The sequence below is a fragment of the Apteryx mantelli genome, chromosome 1 (assembly GCF_036417845.1).
Source record: "Apteryx mantelli isolate bAptMan1 chromosome 1, bAptMan1.hap1, whole genome shotgun sequence".
In the NCBI taxonomy this organism is placed as follows: Eukaryota; Metazoa; Chordata; class Aves; order Apterygiformes; family Apterygidae; genus Apteryx; species Apteryx mantelli.
In genome coordinates, this window is record NC_089978.1 from 18,298,705 (window position 1) to 18,322,233 (window position 23,529).

Below are 23,529 nucleotides of genomic sequence, written 5' to 3' on the forward strand. Positions count from 1 at the left end.
ATAATACGTTAGAAGTGACTATACTTAATTGAACTAAGAGGCCTTCACTTTTAATGTCTTCTTTTCATATCCTACATAACACTTATGAGTCACCCAGCAATATCATTTCAGGACTAGCCTTTCCAGTCAGAGTAACTCAGGCCTCTAATCTTTAGAAAAATTATTTTTGTTGCCCACAGCTTTAAGGATGTGAACAGAGTGTTCAATAACTGCACACCTGTTCAGAGGCAGGTTTCCACATAGTATAGTAAAATGGGATACAGTAGCCCATGTTCATATTGGTTTTATTTATGCAGCATTCCTTATTTGGTTCCCATTTGCAGAACAGTAACACCAAGATTAAAAAAAAAACAGTGGTAAACAAAACATATGTATGTACACTCACAAGAAATTTCTAAAATCGACCTCCTAAATTCCAATTTAGGCATCTAAATTGGTAATTTGGTTGTCAAAAATTTTGAGTATTCTGTTGCCATTAGTGACTTGTCTGCTTCAGCAAGAACACTTCAGTGGGTGCTACAAGGTGCACAGGACTTCAGAAATGACACTTGATTCAGCTGCCAAACTGCTTAGAGGAGTTTACTTTGAGGCACCTATTTTTGCAATATTATTTCCTAAAAGACAAATTCAGCCTCTGTATAAGTGAGTGCAACTGCCAGAATCTAACTGAATTGGATTTACTTATGTAATGGCTGAATTCAGCCATATCCTTATGAATTTTTTTCCTTAGGAATTTGGGGTTTGATAAGAAAGCATACTGTCTCTTAGTGCTTTAATTGTTACTTGAATTTACATACCCACACATATGCGTCATAGATTTGTTCTATATTTATTCAGTAATCCAAATCAAGAGTTACTTTAATACAGGTTTTGAGATGCACACATTCAAGCTCACATCTGCACACACCAAGCTACAATTCCTTTAAAAAATGCCGACCATTCCCCAAAAACCTTCTTTATCTCTGTCAGCATTTTGATATGGTACTTACTTTCGTAACACAGTATATCATTCATTTTCTGCTTTCTTTCTGAACTTCCCAGCAGTGAGTAATTACACAATGAAAAACAATCATTCACCATTATAACAAGCTTCCCAAACTGCCAGGTTTCAGTCTATATGTTCTACCTTCAGTTGGTCCCAGTTTTTGGCAGGAACTTGACATTTTCAGCTGTCAATTGTATCTGTGAATCTATGGTTGTCTGGATGAAAAAGAATATTTGTTAGCAGTGCATCCTACCAGGAAAAAAAACCTGTCTCTCCACTAAATCAGCAATACTGAAGCTTCTTGTTAGCTGCAGACACCTAAATCAAGGTCCTATGCTATTAGAGCAATTGCAAAGAGAAAAGAAACATGTCAATTAAATCTACCAAATGCTCTGCATTGAAAAAAAAATTTTTGTCTTTTTGCTTCATTAATTAACTAAAAGAGAAAACATTTTAATAGAAAACAGAATAGAATCCCCCTCACTCATATTCAATTATTGCATGTATTTGTAATTCTTAGAAATGCATATTCGTTGCTGTGATGAGTGTGTCTGCATACTGCTTTAGAGACTGCTCAAATGACTTGCATCTCCATAAATGAATTAAAGAAAAGAATGAAATAGGAAATGTAAAAATCAAGAGGAAGGTTGGCTGTTTTAAGAATATATGGGATTCTTTAATGCATGTGAGACTAGGAACCACAAAGACTCCCCTGCGCTTCTAGACTCTTGTATGGCTTCACTGCGTGTCTCTGAACAAGATGTTTCTCTGTATTTCATGGAGGTCCTATGTGCTGGTGAATTTTAGTCTGGGATCTGCGATATTGTTTAAAAATATTATCGGCTGCGTAACTGATCTGATCATTCAGCCTGTTTTCATCGCACCAAAGTCTTTTCATCCAGAGCACTGACTATCCTCTGGCACCAATAGTTTCACTGGAGCTCTGTCCTGAGCCCACTTCCCACTAGTGTTCCCTTCACTCTTCTCATAAGCCAGACAAGGAGTTCCTCACTCCCAGCTCTTGGCCTCATTAACTCCAAAACAATTAAGGAAGGAAGAGAAAATCACTGCTGAATAGTCCACAATTGCTTTTGAAAAGTGAGCTAGGCCAAACTCAATTGCACATCTTTGATAGGAACCTTTTAAAATCAGTGCTGTTCTCTGCACATTTCCTGGGAAGGATCAGTCATTTAATTCATTAGGATCTCAGCAGCCTGGGCCCTGTATGCTGCTTGTCAGCCTTGACAGTCTCTTTAGGTGGGACTAGAGCACTGTTCTCCCACACACATTTTCATTTACCTTGTTCTTTTTGTTCCACTGACTGAGCCAACTACTGCCAGCACCTAGGTCAGAAAGGCAGTCACCTGAGCTGTCCCCTGACAGCCTTGTCAGAGGGTCCACATGTGATCTAGTGCAGAAAAGAGGAGAGCAGAAGTTAGCGAGCCACCTGTTAGACGTGAGAGAAGCAGAAATAGAGCAGCTTCAGCTGAGGGTACCTGTGGCTTGAGCTCCAAAAGGCCAGATGGGAAGGTGGAATTAGACATCTCTGAGTACACATGAGACAAGGCACCATGGTCATGAATCAATTGCTGTTTCAGACTTCTGCCTTGTGCTGGGAATGTCATGTGCACAGCTTTCCCAAGAAGCCTTGCAGGCAAGCTTTCCTAGCTAAAGTCACACCGGGTAACATTAATGACCAGGGATTTCTAAATCCACAGGTAACAATTGCTGATACAGACACTGAACATGGTCACACCATATGGAGCGAGGAGCTGAGTGTGGCATTCAGACTGGCCAGGATTTACAAAAATAGTAAAGTATTTTAAGATCAGGTCTCAGGTCTACTCTTAGCCATCTAAAGGCATAGTACAAAGCCTGTTATTTGTTTGTTTGTTTTTGTTTTGAAGTGCTCATTGAGTAGCTCCCAGAAGCATCAATAAAAGCTTGAAGGGGGATCCCCTTATTTCAGGCTGCCTTCAAATCCATTTGCTCTTACAACAACTACCTATGAAGAGTATACAGCTTCTGACTGTACTGAGTACTAGAGGTGTGCACTGCAGAGAGCAATGTCTGTATGCAAGGGAAAGCTTTTACTAGCAGTCATACCACTCTTTTTTTTAATTATTTTTCTCCGTGGGAATACAAGCATGAGTCATTCAAGCCTGGCTCCAGAACACTTCTGCACCAGCAATGTACACAGGCAGCTCTTTCACCTTAAGGTTTTCCTAGGAAGGCCTGGGGCAGTCTAAGCACAGCCACGGAAACAAAGACTAAATTTGTTCCTCCTCCTTGTAGGCACGGTTTATGGTCAGTTGAGAAAGATCAGCACTTCTAGAAGGGATGTATATCTTGGGTGAGCTGAGTCACTGTCTGGGTGTGCCTGTCTGTCTCCACTAACTGTAAAGAAAGCCTTAACCGGCCTTGCGATATAGGTACCAAAGATCAGGGCCAGAAGTTAAAGGGAATGAACATAGATCTGAGTTGCTAGACTGGGGTCTCACAGAAGGCCTGTGATGGAGCAGGGGCTGGGTTCAGCCTCTGTAATTGAAACACTGTCACCCCAGACATCTTTCACTCTTCCATCTCACAAGATCTAAAGATTAACGAGTGACCATTTTCTTCTCAAGGCAAGCAGAAGTCTTATATCTCATTTATGTCCAAAGTAAGGCTTCAAATTACTCGAAATGGGATTTAAATTGAGACTGTGTTCTAAATAAGTAGCTCAGATTGATCAGGAACAACTGAATGGCAACAATACCAGGTCTGGTTCTGGGTTGCAGTGGTGCAAGATGGTGTGCCTGACTCTGTTTGGTGTGTACCCTGAGCACCCATCTATGAGTGCTGCAGCATTTCCTTTGGTACAAAATTATCCTACGATTGTTCTCTTATTCTTACAATAATTTGTAATTGTACAGAGTATAGACTTACGTACTGTAAATTACATACATTTTGTTTTGCAGGTTGGCTACTGGAATGACATGGATAAATTAGTTTTGATTCAGCATGAACCTACACTTGGAAATGACACTTCAGCCATTGAGAACAGAACAGTAGTTGTCACTACGATTTTGGTAAGTGTTTTGGGTTTTTTTTTTATCTTTTCAGTGCTTATACTGGTATGTGACACAAGCTCATCTATTGTTATAGTCTAATTGAGTCTGCCAGTTCCTAGGTTAGTGGGAGGGTGAAAGCCACATATCTTAATTATCTTGACTGTCATGTTTGTAGAGAGCTTTTTTGGTGTGCATTTTAAATAATGATTCATTTGAAATCTGTTTTTTTTTAATTGAGTTATAGTAATTTTTTTCTTCCGTATTCAGTCTTCCATTATTTACTTAAGTAATTCTCATAAATGTAAATGAATTCTTTCAACCTCTGATAGATAAATTATAACTCAAAAGAAACTGAAAAAAAGAAAAACCTGAAACCTGTAAATGACAGAACTGAAAAGAGGGTATAAAATCAGATGTCTGTAATACCAGTTGCCCTTTTGTTGATATATTATGTATTCAAAATTGGCCTTAGTAATAATTAAAGTTCTAAACACTATAGTTCAGTCAACCAGTCAAGACTGGATTATGTGCTTTTCATTGTGAATGAAAAGATGAATTTGATAGATTTATTCAGCATTTTAATAAAGTTTTGCATTTTAATAAAATCTAAATAGACTTAGGTTTTGATTTTTCAGTGTTAGGCGCATAATAGGTCATTTTAAGGAGTGTCTACAAAGAAAGAAAAATGCAGTTGCTTCATTAATTTAAATATTTAACAGAGTTTTTCAAAAACATTTTTCTTACTAATATACAAAATACCTAACAATTTCTCCTCTGAAATCAGACATGCCCTTTTAAGCTGATGTTTGTCAAAGCTGACTGGCAAAGGGCGACCTTTACCTGACTGCTTTCAAAATTTTACCTCTCAGTTTCATGCCCTTTTCACCTACTTCATTTAGACAAGACATTTTTAACTATTTAGGATAAGCTATGTCTCAAATGGGAAGGAATATGTATGTGTTGTTAAGCAGTGGTTTTCTAACTTAATACAGAGTTGAAAATAATCCAAAGGAAAGTACCAAGACATTTTCTTACTCAAAAATGTAGTTAATTACCAGATTTCCAGCAGTGTGTATCAGCATTTATACGTTAAGTACATCTTAACAAATCTCCTGTTGAAGATTATGATTCCAGGATGCAAACAAACCAAACTACTATACAGGAATTCAGAGTGTAACTCCTAACCAAATTGTGTAACTTTGGGTTTGTTTTTTTTTTGCATGGGACATTTAAAAATATATGTATCTTTTTCCTAAAAAAGACTTGGTGATGGAAAAAAAATATACTTCAGTACAGTCCTCCTCTTTTCAGCCTCTGATGAAGAATCCTATTTTAAGAAATTGATCAAGGAAGAAAAGAGTCCCAAGATGCTGCGAACATTCCTAACTAAGGCTCAAGTATTAACCACCAGTGTAGTAGCATTGAGCTAATTTTTCCATATGGATTACTGTTCCTCTGACTGGATGACCAGGCACTGAACCACCAAGAAAAGTTCTGTGACTAATCTGAAATGTCTAGAACAGATGACGTTAACCTTCAACTTTGGCGAGCTGAGAAGAGAATGATGTGAATAACAAGCTTTCAGTCGAAATTTTCCTCTCATAACAATCTTGATCCTTGACTGAAGCTGCCATACATGAATACTGTAATTTCCATAAATAGCTCCAAGCTTAGGAGAAGCGAGTAAAAATAATAATAAAAAGTAATATAAAAGGTTCCTGTTCGCCTAAAAGGGAAAAAAGGACAGCAAAAAAAGCTTTTAAAATGTGTTATCTTGCCTGTTTGCATTGAAGCATTTTGATGTGCATAATAAATGTTATCTTCAAAAGAACTTTTCTAGTCCCCGTATTGAAAGGACTGGTGGGATCATTTTCAAAACCAAAAAGCTGAATTAATATTCCAAAGCATGCCATATGTTTATGCAGCATGTCATTTGGGGATAATTGCAATTATTTGAAAGCAGCAATGCTTCTTGATCAAAAGTGTCCCCTTTTCATGTTTCAAAATCGCAGTGCAAAATAAATATATCAGAATTTGGTTTGAATAAGAATATATGGTGAATTCTGCCTTAAGCCAGTCATGCACCTCTCCCTTTGACATCATTGGGAGCTGCAAACATGATTCTGATGGCAGATTTGATCCATGATTCTTAACATTGGCCTACTGGGGCAATGTATTTAGAAACCAGAAACATATGTTCACACACAAAAAGAGATATTTGATGAGAAAAACTTTCAGAATCCTGTTATTTTGTTCTTCTCTGTATTATACTCATGTTGCCAATGCCAGAGACTTTTTCACTTCTTCATTGCCCTCTTCACATTGAAGGGAAGTTGAACCATTGTAGATGACATATCATTTTGGTTGCATGCGTATTTTCCGACATTAACCTGAAAAGCTCTGCAGCCAATGCTGTCAGGCTTTTCAGTCTTCAAAGACAGGTGTCATGGCAGAGCAAAAATGTTTACAACTTGTCAGCATGGCTCGCTTTAATTTTTGCCCAAAACCAAATAGCACAAGTTGATTTGCTGGCTGTTTCTTCGGTTTGTATGTGTCTGTGCTTACTTTGCTGTAATGTGGCTGTACGGCTATCACATAGGAGGTGCAAAGAATTAGCTCTGCACTCAAAAAAATTAGTACAGTGTTTTCTTCTCAGCAAAATATTATGTTCATTTTTAATATAGTGAGAGTATATAGGGTTTATTTTACAGTTTTGTTTTAGCACATAGGTACTCAACCTGTCTCCAGCTAGTCATGTGGTGAAGGGGCAGCCCGGAGAAACATGGCAGCAGGGGCAGCTAGTATGTGTTATTTGCCCAGCTGCCGCTCAGTCCTGGCTATTACAGATTCTGGCGGAGCCCAGCATCCTTCACCTTGTGTGAAGCACATCCTCCTATGCACCTGGCCCTCTCAGAAAGGACAAGTTTTCTGCCTGTGTGCAGAAATGTTCCCCTCAGAGGCACCCCCTTGGGGCCTCCAGGTGCACAGTAGGCTCATTATATGCCTGGTGCAGGGATGCCACATGCAGCCCTCCGCTAACGCTAAGGAAAGGAAAGTGGCATTTCCAGCCCAAAAGAGTGAGTATCACTAATTTAGTAGGCTGAGAAATGCAGTGGTGAGATGTAGAGATAGAACATAGAGGAGAAGGTTGGGAAGACTAATCCAAAGTCTCTAATCTATTTAACAATACAAACAACTCTGTACATACTCTGATTGCAAAACTTATAAATAATAAGAATCCTATAGAACCAAAGCTCTATCTGCAATGAGCTGCATCATGACTTCCAGCTCAGTATTTTAATAAAATAGACTTGGTGTTGGCAGACTAAGCTGCAAGAGCAGGATTCAGTTCAAGACTGAGTCAGCTAAACGTAGATGTCTGTAAAGAGGGTTTTGATTCAATTACCCACATATAAATACCTAGTGACATTTAAGATGTACTAGGTATCCTGCCTTCCCCGTTTCCTGCATCAGAAGGATGCCACTTTCCTGCATGTTGTATGCGATATCTGAGCACTCCATGTTGATGTCTCAGTTACTCTGCATTGTATCAGACATGTGAGCTGAATTGTACCCCATGTGTGTAAGCTTCCATTAAAGTTCACAAAGATTTAGAGCTTGGTTCAGTTGTCCATACATACATACCTCGCACCCAGGGTCTCTGAGATATCCACAGAGGGGTAGCAGATATGATATAGGACCTGCAGAAGTTCTGTGCCTTCCAGAATGGCACCTGGGGGCAGGCAGGTTACTTTACGGCATCTCAAATGACAGACACCTCCATTAGGGGGACTGAGTTGTTTTGACTGATTTACTCTTGCCTTTCTTGGCCATTCTCTCGGTCCTACCTCAAAAATCCTACCTTTAACCTTCTTTTTCATAATAGACAATTTCTTTCATTAGATATGTTATTGATTAAATTGCATGACAGTAATAAGGTCTTCAAACCGAATCCTGGAAACTTTAATCAGAAAAAAAAAAAACAAAAAACCTTCCATTAAATTTTATAGAAGTTTTTTTCAGAATAAAGTGTGTCAAAGTGTATCATTCCTGTTCTATAAACAAGACATTTCCTTGCACAAATTTTTGTCACTTCTGTAAATTATTTTTACAATGTTTTTTGAACATTGATTTTGAAAGGAACTACTATACAATAGGCAAGCCAAGCATAGAGCTGTTTGATATTTGGGTTATTTAAGTTCTCCAGCTTCCCTTATAGTATGGATCATCAGTTGTGAGCATTTTACTGTACACATGAATTTGTGGGAGTGTGGTGGAATGATTTGTTTACATCTATAAAGGTAATTGTTGCAGACATCAACTTGTATTTACAAATGTTAAGTATTGTTATAAAATTGTGAAATATATGAGTAAAGCTTGCACCATTTCAAATATCTGTGCTGTGCTACTCATTAATCATTTCAATGTGGACATTTCTATGATTCACTACCCCACAGAATATTATTAAACAGCTGAAATCTTGCAAATATTGCTATGCTAAATTTCATTCGGCAATAAATCAAGTCTGTGTTTTCCATCAGTAGGTTAAGAGTTTATAGTTCAAAAATGTGATAGTTGCAAAGCTTGTGGGGAGAAGTAATATTTTTATTAGACAGGATTCTATAACTGGAAAAGGTGAAAAAGCATGTCTGCTGTTTTCAGCTATTTCAGCTGATTTAATAAAAGATATTACCTCTCCCTAGATATCTAGCATCTCTTATATTCTTAGTCCAGCACGGTTACATTTACATTACTACTAGTTTAGAAAATGCTATTGTAATAGATAATACAGAAGAAAATCTACTTCTTTTGTGGGATAGATAGAAAATAGGATCAAAATATGGTTGAGTGTATGCTATTGATCTATTCATCTATTTCATGACTTTGCAGTGTGACCTTGCAAGTTCATCTGTAAAAGTTGTTTGTTAGCAAACCAATAGAACTTGCCTTTGAGTGTCCTGTTTTTATTGTATTGGTGTCAGCACACAGCATTAAGTTTCAAACACCCCTATAGTCTGAAATGACCAGAATTTAAAACTAATGTTGTTATCTGGGTTTTTTGCAAATGATCTTTATCACAAGAATGTACCAATGGAAAGCCACTTTCAGACCCACTCACATTCCCCCATCAAATTCTACCTTGAGAATACATCTCTCAGGATTTGGCAAGTAAACTAGGCACAACAATTAAATAAACTATTATTTATTCTGTGTGAAGTTAGGTAGGAGGGAAAGGGCAACGTACTAAACAAAACCTAATACATGTTCCCACTATTTTAGTTGTATGGTTTCACACTGGAGGATTTCACTCAATTGCTGCTCCTTTTAAAGCAGTAGCAGCAAGAGGTAATACCTCACTCTATAAATATATTGTAAGAGATGTTCTTTGCTGCATTTTGCTGTAAATCAGTGAGATCAGAGTGGATAGAAAGAGAAGCAGAAGCAGATAGAAACAAGTAAGTTTCTTGAAATCACCTAGCAGATCCCTGACAGAGTCCGTGTCTTCTGAGCCCACGCTCGGTGGTCTGTCCACAGTTGCTCTCATCTGCGTCTGCAGTGTCTGTTGCACCTTGCAGCTACTATGCTCACTGCACAGAACTCGGGGGAAGGAGGAGTGAAATTCATTCAGCCTTTAACAGGAAAAATTTGTCACTTCACTTTGCTGTACAGAGGTAATTGAAATGTTTTCTTATAGCAGCCCTGTCTCTGATAAGGTGCAGGCAGAGGCACAGCATCTGGGTTTTGAGAGAAGGAGCAGTCTGACCTGGCTTCCTTTGCTTCTGTCTCCTTTGAGTCTCTCTCCATTTTTTTTTTTTTTTTAACAATTACATGAATGTAATTGTATGCCTTTGGCTTGTGATTTATAAGAAAGGCTGAATCAGGAAAGGTGACAATCACTGACTGTGCTTTTTGAGAAGAAAATGACTGTTAAGGTGCACCAAGCAACTGTAACTGAAGGTTATAAGGAGAGTCCATGAATGAATATTGGATTTGGTTCTATTTCTAGCTAACAGTTGGCTAAATCACAGTCAGGAGACATACTATTTTTGTCCTCAGTTTATTTTTTAACCATTTTTGTGAAATAGCATATCTAGAAAGACCCAAATTTTGGTGGCTAGTCTTCTCCTGGGAACAGAGCCCCTACACGTGAGTGAGGAACATCTGCTTCATTTGCCCTGAATACTTTCCAAAATCAAGATCTACTGGGAAGAGAGGGCAGGATCCCTTCTCCCTCCTCTTCTCTCCCCCTCACTCTAGAGGACAGGTGGTTGAGATTAAGCTGATTTGACTGGGGACAGTAATACAAGGAGTGGTGCAGGCTAGCGTTGATATTCAGCAATTTCCTCTTGAAGATACAAAGACTGTACCACCAAAGGCATTGCACTGCATCACTGCAGTGATTACAATGTGCAGTAAATGCTGAAGCTCAGCAGTCTTCTCTCATTGCCCAGGTCATGCATGGCATGATGATAACAGCTTTTTTTATGATTGCCCAAGTTTTAGAAGTGCTTGGCAATCCTTAGCCCTGCAGAGGTCATGGCTATGTGCTCAATACAGTGATCTGCTGTTGTCATCCTCAGATTTCTCTGGGCATTTAAATATATACAGGGCAAGTACCCAGGTGGCCAGACAGGGTGTGACTTTAGAAGTAATCACTGTGGACACTTTTCTATGCTGTGTGGTTCTTTAGCTGCATTAACATCTGTAATGTAATGTCTGTAAGTGGCCTCCAACACTGAATTACAGCTAAGGGATTGTGGCTCACAAAAGCCATGTCAGAACCACTTCACAGTAAAGAGTATCATAATAAGGGTGGAAGGAGGGGTTTTCTGGGGCCATAGCTGAGAGTGAAACATTCCTGCAATACTTAGGGATCTGCCGCTATGTTTAAGCAAATATTACTGCTTCCTCATTCTCAGACTGTGTAATCTGGGACCTTTCTTTCACATTGAAGTAAAAAACCTACATGACTTTCTCCATTCACATTACACAAACCTCTGTTCTGCCATCCTTGTGCTGAGGTATATCCTGGGTACAGTTACTACAGGGAGTAAATTTACATAAGCAGAGGGATAATGCCTCCCAAATATAATTTATTTTCTATTTTTCTGACTTTTCACTGTATAATAGTAAACTGAATATATTATTCAGCCTTTCCTATCAAGTTGTCTTGGTTGTAACCAGATCCTATTAATAGGAGCTACATATTTGTATCTAAAAAGAGAAGTTAATCTGACATGCAGAAAAATATTGGAATTGGCTTGTGCAATCCCCCCATCACTCACATAATGCCAAGTATTGTCAGTTGTTAAACACAATATAGACTACAAAATTGCTACTGCTTACTGCTGATGTTTATGTAGTTTCAGTGAAGAAGACATTCTCAGCTACACATTTTACCTTTATTTTATTTGTGTGCTAGTTAAGTATGTGGGAAAGATGTAAATAGGGCAGAGGAACACCAAGGTCAGCGTTGAAAAATCAACATTTGCTAAGAGTCTGCACAGCCATAGCCTAACAGCAAATTGAGGTTGCCAGTATTTTATGAGGTAAATTCTAGCAAAGGGTGACATTAGTGGCAGGTGTTGGTGACATTAGTGGAAAGTGTTGTACCTGGAACTGGCTATTAATATGGATTATGTGAAGTCATTTAAAATATCTCCAGGAAATATAATTTTGCATAATGATTGCCAAAGTCTAAATCCACAAACAGCCAGAAAGGAAAATGTGACCTTGTTTTCACAACCACATAATGTTCACTATTGTTATGGTATGGTTTACGTAGGGAATGTAAGATCCGCTTTTCAAGACAGGTTTTACTGGTTTCCAATGGCACTTACCAACCAATATGATACTTCGGTACTTCTTTTTCATGCAGCATGTAAAGTTAGTTTAATCTTAATACCATTCTTGTCTATGCTTAGATTCACGCTAAGAAACCTTGCAGAATCTGTACTGTTTATTCAAAGGTGAAGATACCTGTTTCCTCTTGAAGATATTTCTATGTTCTTATTAAAATGTACATAGTCTCTTAGTAACTATGCATCCTAAACTCCAAGAAAGCAAATCATTCAGGCTGTGCATCTGAAATTACATAGACAGTAACCACACTATGTTAGAGGATAGGTATATATATTTAAGTCAAAAGGCTAAATTATGCCTTGCACTATCCCGTGGTCATTTGCATTATGCTGGTTCGACCCCTGTTAATGCTATATACTGCACTTCAATTCCTTCAACTGAAGTCCTTCAATTAAAACAAAGTAAAATTTATATAAGTTCTTGGATATTTTTGTGTTTATAATTTATAAAGGTTGATAATTCTTGTGAAACCTGTAAGCCAAATTATAGTGTAAATAGTATACCTCTCCATAAGGATTTCTGTTCATACATTTAAACATATATGTGCTAATCCTATCCATGTACTTTTGATAAAATGTATGGTTTTTAATCAGTAGATGACATGTTGCTTTTCAGAGTCTATTCTGTATACTTTTCCTTTACAGTTCTACTTCTTTCATTATAGGAAGCCCCATATGTTATGTTCAAGAAAAACCATGATACGTTTGAAGGGAATGACAAGTTTGAAGGATACTGTGTAGATCTGGCGTCAGAAATTGCAAAACATATTGGTATCAAGTACAAAATTGCCATTGTCCCTGATGGAAAATATGGAGCAAGGGATCCAGAGACAAAAATCTGGAATGGGATGGTGGGAGAACTTGTTTATGGGGTAAGCATACCAATTTTTGAAGTAGGATTTAACTTACCATAGTATTAGTCATAAAATAGGAAGTATATATGCATTTTATTTAATCTTGGGGTCACAGAAAGGAAACAATTCTGTTTCAGATCTCTGTGCTTTCATTTATTTTCAAGTAAAAATCAAATAGTTTCATACAAATTCTACTATTTATTCACAAGTACCTTCTAAGATTAAAACATTTCATGGTCTGAACATCCCTTAAAAAATCATTAATGTTAGAACTAATAGTGGACCATTAATACCAACTATTCCTGATATATTGTAAAACTCACTTGGGAAGAATATCATTCATTTATTCATTGTCATGGAATGGACTATCATGTAGTATCTTTAAAAAAGATAGCACTCTTGGTCTAGATATTTTGAGGAATGGAGAATCCACCATCATATATTAAAACTTATGGATAACAAACCACTCAGACAAGTACACACCTAGACCATCCAGAATTAAACCAGATTTTTAAGATTAACATCAATGGTAAGATTTAAGAGCAAACCTGGTAAGTTCATCAACTAGGAGCATGCATTAAACAGTTATCTGGAGGAGCATTCTCAAAGTAGCATAATAATTAAGAATTCTATAGACAAATGAAGTTGCAATATCAAATAAAAATGGTTCCAACAAAGCCAAAGAAATATTTGCAGTATCTGGTGTTACCAAAGGTAGTAAAAGCTCAGCGCTGTGGTTGCTGATGGCTGCGGTTACTGATATCTGCACTGAGAATGGATAAGAATTCTTAGAGAAACTTTAATTTTGGTGATAGAATAAAAAGAAAAGTCCTGAAACTATTACGGCGAGAACATTTCTACTAATGCCCTCGATAGAAATATACCTCCATCTCCCCGTAAGAAACTACTGAATACCAGTTGGTCACCCTACAGTCTGCAGTTTTTCCCAGAGCGTGGCAATTCCAGTGGGCCTTAGGTCACGTGTGGCAAAGCCTTGTAGCTTTTACATCAGCTCCATTTCTGCTCCCTTCTGTCAGCTAAGTAAAACCGATAGATTTTGTCAAAGCCTCCTCCAGTAGTATCAGTTCAGGGGACTTCTCAACATGAAACTGTATCCTGTAGGAGTACAGGAAATTGTGTCTGAGAGTTTTATTGATTTGCCCTTCCACATGGGAATGGGAAGGTTACACCAGCCTTACAAACCTTATATGTTCTTGGAAGTTCTTGGAGGAACCAGCATCACTTTTCTCTTTAAAGAGTGGGAAAGCTGTACCAATATGTATATCTGCTTTAGTGTTCTGCAAGCAGCAGAACTCTCAGGTTGTTAAAAGGCAATGGTTTATCAGAATTATTTTATCAAATGGCTGCAAAGGAGGAGGCAACTCCTTATCTGTCTTTTAATCACAACAGCCATCACATGGATGTCAATGTCCATGTACTGCTTTACACCAGCAGGTTTAAAACATCTGAGAAATTTTACAAATTGTGAGAAAATTCTCTTGCCCAGATGCATAGAGTCTTAATAGCAGAGTTTCATTGGCCTATAATCTAGTTAAAAATACAGATGAAACTTGAAATTACACTTTAGTTTTTTGTTTGTTTTTTTTTCCCTTTTATTTATCTCAAAAAAATTGTCTCATCAAAACCAAACAGCTCTAATTCTATATCAAAATACAAAGAAAGCTCACACCAAAATTCATACCGAGAGTGTAATGTTACCTGTTGATATTAACATAGTTGAAAACAATAAAATTGAAAAACTTAATCAACTTATTGCAGATGAACTGCATGAACAAGGCATCCCAAAATACATGATCAACACTTCATTTTCTATAATGGAAAAGAGTAAGGTGAAGGCTTGTATAAGGTTTAATAGCTAAGTTTAAAGGCTCCTGCACAACTGACTGTTTAGGAATAGTGCAGGCTCATTTAATTTTGGAACTGAGCTGTGGGAGTGAGGCCACAGTGAAGCTCTCAAAGCTGCTTGCTGTATGAAAAGGACCAATAGCACTCGGCTTTTGCCCAATATATTCACTATACCATCCAAAGGGTCCCTAAGGCTGTATCTATCCTAGTATGAAAAGCAGTACCAATGAATGTCCCTGGAACTGAAACTCGCTTGCCTAATCTGCTAAACTGCTAGAAGGGTCCCCAGTGTAGTTTTGGCCCAGGCCTATCATTACTCTCTGAAACAATTTCTGAGCACAGTTGGACAGTAGCATGAGGTAGAGACCATTCCCAATAAGCAGCTTGAATGTAGCCTTCGTGGTCTGGAGGTTAAAAGACTTTCCTGATGGCAACACGGACTAACCTATGCCAGCTGACCTTAAGGCCAAGAGCTACCCCAAGCATTTTAATTTATTATTATAGGCATAACTTCAAAGCAAATTATTCTTCCTATTAACATATGAAAGTTTGCTACTTAGGATTTCCGCACATGATCAGAGTGAAAACCATCCTCTCTGCAACTGCCTTGATCACTGGCCAGATGCTTCACACAGAAGCAGGTCCCCTGGTCTGTCCCATACACAGAATCAGTCAGCCAGGCTCCATCCTGCAGAGCTGTGCTATAAGAGGGGATGTTCATCTGTGTGGTAGATCCCCAATTCATAATCACCAATAGTCTAACTAGTTGGCTATGCTTCAGGCCAGGCTCTTTGTATACAGTCAGGATGGGACAAAATTTGCAAGTGAATTACCAAATTAGCAAGGCTGCGTGTTTGGGAAACATTTTACAATTACTTATTCCCAACCACGTGAAAGGATCAGCAGATGTTTTCATGCCCACCAGTGACAGTGGACCTTTGCTGTGTCATAGGAGAGTCTCCCCTCCCACCTACTCTTTACACCATACCCCAGTGCAACTTAGCCCGTGTTTGTGCTACCGAGAGTGGATGCATGTGCCATTTTTCTCCCATGAGCCATGTTCCCCTGCAGACCGCAGTGCATCTTTGCCCATTCTGAGTTGATTCTGATACTGCACAAAGCAGCTCACTTGTTGTCTAAAATCTGTAGTTCATTCTTCCATCATATCCCAGGGGAAACTGTGTATAAAGTGTTGTGGTATGCAATTTTGCTATGACTGTACATAAGGTGGGGGGGGGGAGTGGTTTATTCTCTTGCTTTGTTCTTAGCACTCTATTTAGCACTCTATTAAAAACTATCAGGTAATCCTAGTCATGTGTCCCTGATGTATCCTAATGCCAGCAATAGTCCCTGCAGGGCTATACAGCCCTTGATAACTAGCTTATGCACAGAAGAAATGCCGGCAGGGAATGACATTCCATTAACCATCTGCAAGAAGTGTTTCCAAATGCACTAGCAGTCAGCCCTAATTAAATATTCATTCTCCTGCCACAAAATGCTATTCTGTCACTGTTTAACACAGAAGGTCACAACTCATTTCTGCTTAGCATCTGACAAGCCATCAGCTTCGGAAGTTGAAATTATTTGTTGCCTGATTTTTCTCAGATAGCTTTACCACCTCTATACAACTTTTATCAAGCACAGGTTTTATTCATAAGGTTGTAATAATATATTCTGGAGAGTAAAAGTCTTTTACCATCAGGCTTAATCTTGTCCCATTGTACAATATCAGAAGGATCCAGAATTCATCTGTACTTGGTAGTGATGCACCCTTGCTTGAAGTGTTGGTGCAGGTGCAGTTGTTTCAAATATGTATCATTAGTCTTTGTTACACTGGGAACAAAAGCAGGAAGAGTCTGCACCATTGTTACATTCTTAATCATGTAAATGCATAATTATATGGTGTATACTCTATGGTGTACACTAACTGGGCAAACCCAAAATGCTGATGTTTATAATGCACAGCTATTGTCATTATTTTGCTTTCAACAAAGAAGAGTCTTTGTAGGCCTTAATGTGACACACAATATTCCCACAGAAATAATAAATAATATGATTGGATTGGGAAAGTAGCATTTGGCCCAATTATTAGACATCTAAATGTGACCTAGTCGTGTAGTGTCCCTTTGCTTTAACTGTCATGAAGCAGGTTTATTTACAGTATGATTCATCTGATGTTAGACTGCCCTTGTAATATGATATGGATAAGTTCCTTTTTCTTTCCTTTAACTCCTCAGAGTAGTGTATACAACTAGTTCTGATGGAAGTGTGTACTTTGTAAGCTTATCTAGTGTTTCACCTAACATATACAACATGCTAATTTTGTTATTAAAATCTCCACATTTAGCACTGAAATGGCATTGGTACTTTTCCACCTCATATTGTAAAAACTAATAACCCTTAAAGATCCCTTTTTAACCCCAGTAGCAATCTGCAGATGCAGAAATCAAGTCTTAGCCAGCATTTTTGAAGACCCATAATCAAGTCTATCACTTACAGTAAATGTTAATAAAGATACCAGTATGTGTCAAGTATAGAAAGCACAAACAGTAATAGATCACAGTTTCTGTGAGTCTTTCAGTTATTTCATTTCAAGAACTCCACATTAGGTATTACAGTAGCTGAAATTTAGGAGTGTAAAAGACCTCGACTCTTGTTCAACAGTTAAACCATCCTTCTAGAAAAATGGAATCTATGAGTGAGATGAAGTATAAAAATATGCAACAATGCCATTAACTAATCCATCCTACAATCCTTAGACTATAGAAACTATATTTATTTTACAAATTTGAAGATATTAAAAAATATATCTTAGACTTATTTTTCTTCATATTTATAAATAAATATTTATTTATATTAAAAAAATATTTTGTATTTCCATTAGATTCATGTAATCACAAGAGTTCAAGAACACAAGATTTGAAAAATGCCTTGTATTACAGAATTTACATTAAAATGCAGAGAATTAGCAATATTATCATAATGTTTATAAGTACAAGAGGTAATGTCTCATACTCTTGCAAAAGGATGATTTTAACTTAGAATTTATTGTTTAAACTATAATATCTTAATGTGTAATTATGGTGATAAGTGTTTGTATCACAACTATTTCAGAATGATAGGTATAATCTGAAGATCAATATATAAGAATTTTAATGTAAATTTGCATTTTGGGGACATTACATGAGTCACTTCTTTTGAATTAATTAATATTTTACAGCTACAGTTAAATTATAACTACAAGAAATTAGTTTTAAATTAAATTTCATAAGATATATATAGCTCAGTATAAATTAGTGCATAAAATAACAAAACCATACATTATTTTAACTATGTTTATGTGTTTCAAAGTTGGGAAATGACAAAAAAAAATACATTTCAGTTTTTCTTTTTTTCTTTACCACACAAGCTATATATGTAATGCTTGGATTAAACAAACTATTTAAGCCCATCTTTAATTTTCAGCATTTTTTAATCCCATTGAAATTGATGGAACTTAAATATGTCCTTGTGTGTTTTACTGAATATGAATGTCCTTAAGAACTGGCTAAAAGGCAAGAATGCTTAAATGCATTGACAAACTATGAGCTATGTACTATATCTCAAGTTGCTATCCCATAAGATGAATTCAGGAGAACTGAGTATTTAAAAAGGGGGGGGAAAAGACATTTATATTATGCAAATTTATCAATAACTCTTAATTGTGCCTGTGAAGATGACTGGGCCTGGAGGGAGGAGGGGAAATACAGGAAGTTTATCTCATATATTGAGGACTGAAGCAGAATGATACCACCAGAGAAGGCAGGTTGTAAGTCTATCTTATTTGCAACTGGGAGGTTTTCCCTGGCATTGGGTGAGAGGAGCTCCCAGAACAAAGCATTGTCAAAATATCATGCTGTTACCCTCCTTAGCCCATACTTACCCACCTGGAGCCAGCATAGGGATGATAAGCAGGAGAAAGGTTTCAGCAGCTGCTGCATCTCTGTTCCCCTCCCACCAGTGCACGTTCTGGTCCCCATACTTCTTACAATTCCCGTCTTAAGTACTAATGTAATGACATTGTTAACATACAAGGCAAGGCAAGGCGAAAACTTCAGTTTAATATGGAGTCTCCAAGCACAAAAATGACCTATTAGCACAGCTGGAATACCTTACAACTTAATGTACACCTAACTGTTAGCAGCCATCATCATCATCATCATCATCATCATCATCAATAATGATTCATTCAAGACTGGCATCTTCATTCTGAACATATAAAAGAAACTTTTTTTTTTCCTGTCTCTCTAATGGGAATGATTTCAACACTTTTTTTTTTTTTTTTTAATCCTTTTAACACAACATTTTGCATAGCTACTTTTGGTATACTTGCCTTTATGCACTGTTTAAAATCCAATTCATTCCTATTGATCTATCTGTCCCCCAAGGTAACTGTATGTATATAGTTTTGTGGCATTAAAGCATCAATTAGTCACCTTCCTTGCCGCTTCATACTATTTGTAATGTCTCTTGAGATTATTAGCTGACTTCCCTAAAAGAACAATTGTACCTTATGAAAATATGACAATAAATGACTATTTCTGGGATCTCACTGAAAATTTTCTATATGTTCGGTGACAGTAGGCCCATATAATTTTGCATTCTTCCTTGAATTCCTTTAAAAACTAAATTAATACCTAAAATGATCTACCTTAGGATACACTGCTGCCCATGTCTGTAAATTTTGAGTCTCACCTTTAACATGAAAATTAAGTATAAAAGTCTGCAACATGAATGTTTTAATAAAAGCATATTGAGTAAATACAGATTGTGATGGAAAGAGCTAGAAACATGCTATAAAAACATTTAAGCCACACTATCCTGATGTTAATGACATACCTTTGGAATTAGCTGCTTAGCTGAGTTTAAAACCAACTCCAATTAATCTATACATCTATATTTCTTTTTTCTTTATAGAAAGCAGAGATTGCTGTTGCGCCTCTGACCATCACTTTGGTACGAGAAGAGGTCATTGATTTTTCTAAGCCTTTTATGAGTTTGGGGATATCCATTATGATCAAAAAGCCCCAGAAATCTAAACCAGGAGTATTTTCCTTCTTGGACCCTTTGGCGTATGAGATCTGGATGTGCATAGTCTTTGCCTACATTGGTGTCAGTGTGGTCCTGTTCCTAGTTAGCAGGTTTAGCCCATATGAGTGGCACACAGAAGAACCAGAGGATGGGAAAGAAGGACCCAGTGATCAGCCTCCCAATGAGTTTGGCATATTCAACAGCCTCTGGTTTTCCCTGGGTGCCTTTATGCAACAAGGATGTGATATTTCCCCAAGGTTTGTGTCAAATCTTTTTATATTTGCATTTTATCTTCAACACTGAAGCATAAAATCTTCCTTCTTTTATTTTCCTGGCAGTGTTTAGAAGTTCATTCTTTAGGAAGCCTTTTCATTTTAATTTTTTAATAGCTATGATAAGGGCAACAGAGAAACTGCTTTGAATTTCAGTCATTGTTATTATTTTACATATGTCAATGTACATAAATCACAAACAGTACTCAGCAGCAGTAGGTACACACTGGGAAAAATTCCATTAACTTGACTTCAGAGGAATTGCGTTGTTGCTAAATTAGTTCCATTGTATTATAATTATGAAACTCACACTATTATGCTGAATATTTGCCTTGCATAAATGAATGCTCCATTTTTGTTTCCTATTAAGTTCTGCAGCACTGCTTCCAGAATATCATTTTCTATGAGAGACAGAATATTTGACCATCTGTTTCTGAGAAACCAGAGTGTGTTACCAAGCTATGCTTCACAGAGTGGGTACCTCAGATGTAATATATGATCCCAGTCCTGAATTTCTCGAGATTTTTAGATGTTCTGGAACTTCAGTTTGTATTAACTGAAACTTCTTAATTAAATATTATAAGCATTATAAACATTCAAATGTTATTTGAAAGCACTCGGCATTGGCCTAACTCTGCTTCCTGACTAAAGGTAGCAATAAAACTGCTATTCATTAAGACTGGATATTCATTATTCTTCAACAGCCTTCTCTTCAAATTACAGGTATTAAAATGGAAAACAGAATTTATTACTTATCTTAAATGTCTCTGTAATCACAAAGTGCTTGTTCCTTAAATAACTAAAATGCAAAATTTCAAATTATTGCAGTAGTTTGTAGAAGGTTTGATAAGTTTGTGATGAATGCACAAATGCTGTATGAGTGACAGGAACAATACTAGAGTCAATGTACTGTATGTATAAAGCCTTTTGCATCTTTTTTTTTTTTAAGGGAAAACAGAGAGAGAGACTGATTTGCAACTACAGTGCTTTACTTTTGTCTCCAGAAAGAGATTATCCAGGATTTTTGACAAAATTTTTGCCATGTTAGGCATTTTCTGAAATTAAAGAAACATTGGGATTACTACTGAAGAGAATTCATACCACTGTACATGCATGATATGTCTTTATACACTGGGCTTTGTACTGTAGGCATTATAATTCAACGGAAAAAATGTGTATATCAGTGTTTAAAATGCAAGTAATCTCACTCCCACTGGCTGTTATGTATCGACACATGCTCAGTAATAATGGTGCCTTCTCTCTTTCTCTCTCTCTCTCTTCATGGCTTAAGATACAGGAAAATGTGCATTATCTTATTCATGTTTAGATCCCTCTCAGGTCGCATTGTTGGAGGTGTCTGGTGGTTCTTCACGCTCATCATAATATCATCCTACACTGCTAACCTTGCTGCTTTCTTGACTGTTGAGAGAATGGTCTCGCCCATAGAAAGCGCAGAAGATCTTGCCAAACAAACTGAAATTGCATATGGGACACTGGACTCAGGGTCAACAAAAGAGTTCTTCAGAGTAAGTTGGCATGTCTGTTAGAGCAGCTCTCCCTATGGGACAGCTCTGCGATAAAATATTCGGAAGGGTGAAATAGTGTTGCTTTGCAAATAATTATCTGCAATACTTGAGCTACATTCTTACCCCCAACACCATTTGCTGGAATTTTCAATCATTTTAATTTGTGGAAAGCTTATTGATCTTGTCGCATCAAGCAAAAGAGCTGCCCCGAGGGATAATGGAACCAGCAGTAATTAAAGCAGCATTGCACTATTGATTCATCTGAAGCTACAGTACTGAAATAACGTGCAGCATTGAATGCCTATGATGATAACACAGGGTCTTGTTGGTTTTGCTTCTACTTATGGGTTTTGCTGTGTGCGTTTTGCTTTAGGGTTTTGGGTGGTGGATAGGAAACGCATTTTTTAATTTGCTGACTTTCAGATGAATAATAAAAAGAAAATATAACTTGGGGGAATGTGGTTGGAGCATTAGGAAATAGCCTAAATAGCCATTCACATGTCTGTGCTGTCTCTATTGATTACTTCATTTTCATTTGTTTTCCTGTATTAGTGTGGCTGGTATGTAATCCTCTCCTTCTGCCAGCTGGAAAACAGGGAGCCTGGGCATCACAAAGAGTATATAATAAATCATCCCTCCTGCTTAATTTCGTGTCTCTGGCAGATGAAAGTTAAGCTTAGCTGACTGAACATGTATGGGTTTAGTGTTTGAATGTGCCTCTGACTAAATGCTGTGAGCTGATAACCTTGGAAGTTAAATGGTTTAGGACCATTATTTAACTGCAAGGTGAATGGTAAGGCATTTTTAGAAGACAGAAAGATGGAGTGATAATTTCTCCTCACTGCCTCATTGAAATAAGTATGTTCTGTGTCAAGTATTCCCACCACTGTTTTCAGTTTGGCCAAACTAAACTCACTTAATCAGATACACATTATTAACAAAATTATGAATGGGATTTGTAAACTACAGACAATATAAATTCAAGGGGAGCTGCTGAGCATCCCCCAAAAGATCTGTAATAAAATAGCCTTTTTATTGCAAGAGATATCCCCACAGAACAGCTCTTTTTTTTTTTTTTTTTTTTTTTGTCTGTAAAAAGGTGATGCCTTGTAAACCGTAAGTGGCACTTAACTGACACATGGTGGCTGGGCCTTTAGAAGCTGTCTAAAATAAGGAGTTTAGTCTAAGCTGGTCTTCCAGATTTCTTCTGTAGTCAATTGATGTCCTAGGATAGAAAAAAATCACCCTCTAAAGTATCTTCCTCTCTGCATGGATTGTAGAGGTTTTCCATAGAAATGGTTTAGGCTTGATACCTAATTTGTTAATGGATACAGTTGGATAACAGGTGTCTAACTCCACCTGTCTTCTTCTATAGTGAGTGTGTGGGTACAGAACTAAATGCGATGTCATAGATGCTTTCTGCAAGCCTCAGTCTTTACCCCAGGTGGTAGAAACTCAGCCTCTGATTGCTGAAAAACCTGATTTCACCTCTGAGGCCTGCCAAAACAGTCAGATACAGGAAGCTTGTCTGAGAACTGAAATACTGTGGTCTTGAGATGGCCAGATTTCCTATTTTGTTGAAAAGAGTGTAGCCCCTCATTATTGTTTACTATTTTTCTTCCGCAGTGCTTAACCCATAGATTCTTCTTTACCTCAATTTGTGCAGCCATGCATTTAATTCTAGAGATTCCAGTTTCCATCTCAAGCTGAGGTGGTGACCACAGTATATGCATATCAATAGTTCTTTCAAATAGAATGAAGCTATGATGATAATTAAAACCATGATGCTGAGGACCAGGCAAGTTTACTTAATTTTGGATTTGATAACTTGTTGCATTTTCAAGAGATTCCAGTGCTTGCAAATTTTAGGCAATGATGCAAAAGTGAAATTCCAAGGAAATGCAAAAGGAAAAAGCGAGGGCTTGTTTTCTTAAGAGTTTTCAAACACTTTGACAAGCCATGGTTTTGAAGTAATGAGGTCAGGCCCTTTGACATAAAAAGAGTCTTGGTCACAAAATTTTCATGATTTTTTAAAATCATG

The 23,529-nt window shown here is 37.3% G+C and overlaps 1 protein-coding gene across 1 annotated transcript in view; it reads left to right on the forward strand.

The window, feature by feature from the left end:
* GRIA4 (glutamate ionotropic receptor AMPA type subunit 4) overlaps positions 1–23,529 on the forward strand; it is a 240,939-nt gene that overhangs the window by 171,655 nt on the left and 45,755 nt on the right. The window contains exons 9-12 of the mRNA XM_067289632.1: positions 3,946–4,056; positions 12,566–12,772; positions 19,577–19,947; positions 21,290–21,488. Of these exons, the coding sequence (XP_067145733.1) occupies positions 3,946–4,056; positions 12,566–12,772; positions 19,577–19,947; positions 21,290–21,488 (888 nt within the window). The remainder of the gene's footprint in view (positions 1–3,945; positions 4,057–12,565; positions 12,773–19,576; positions 19,948–21,289; positions 21,489–23,529) is intronic.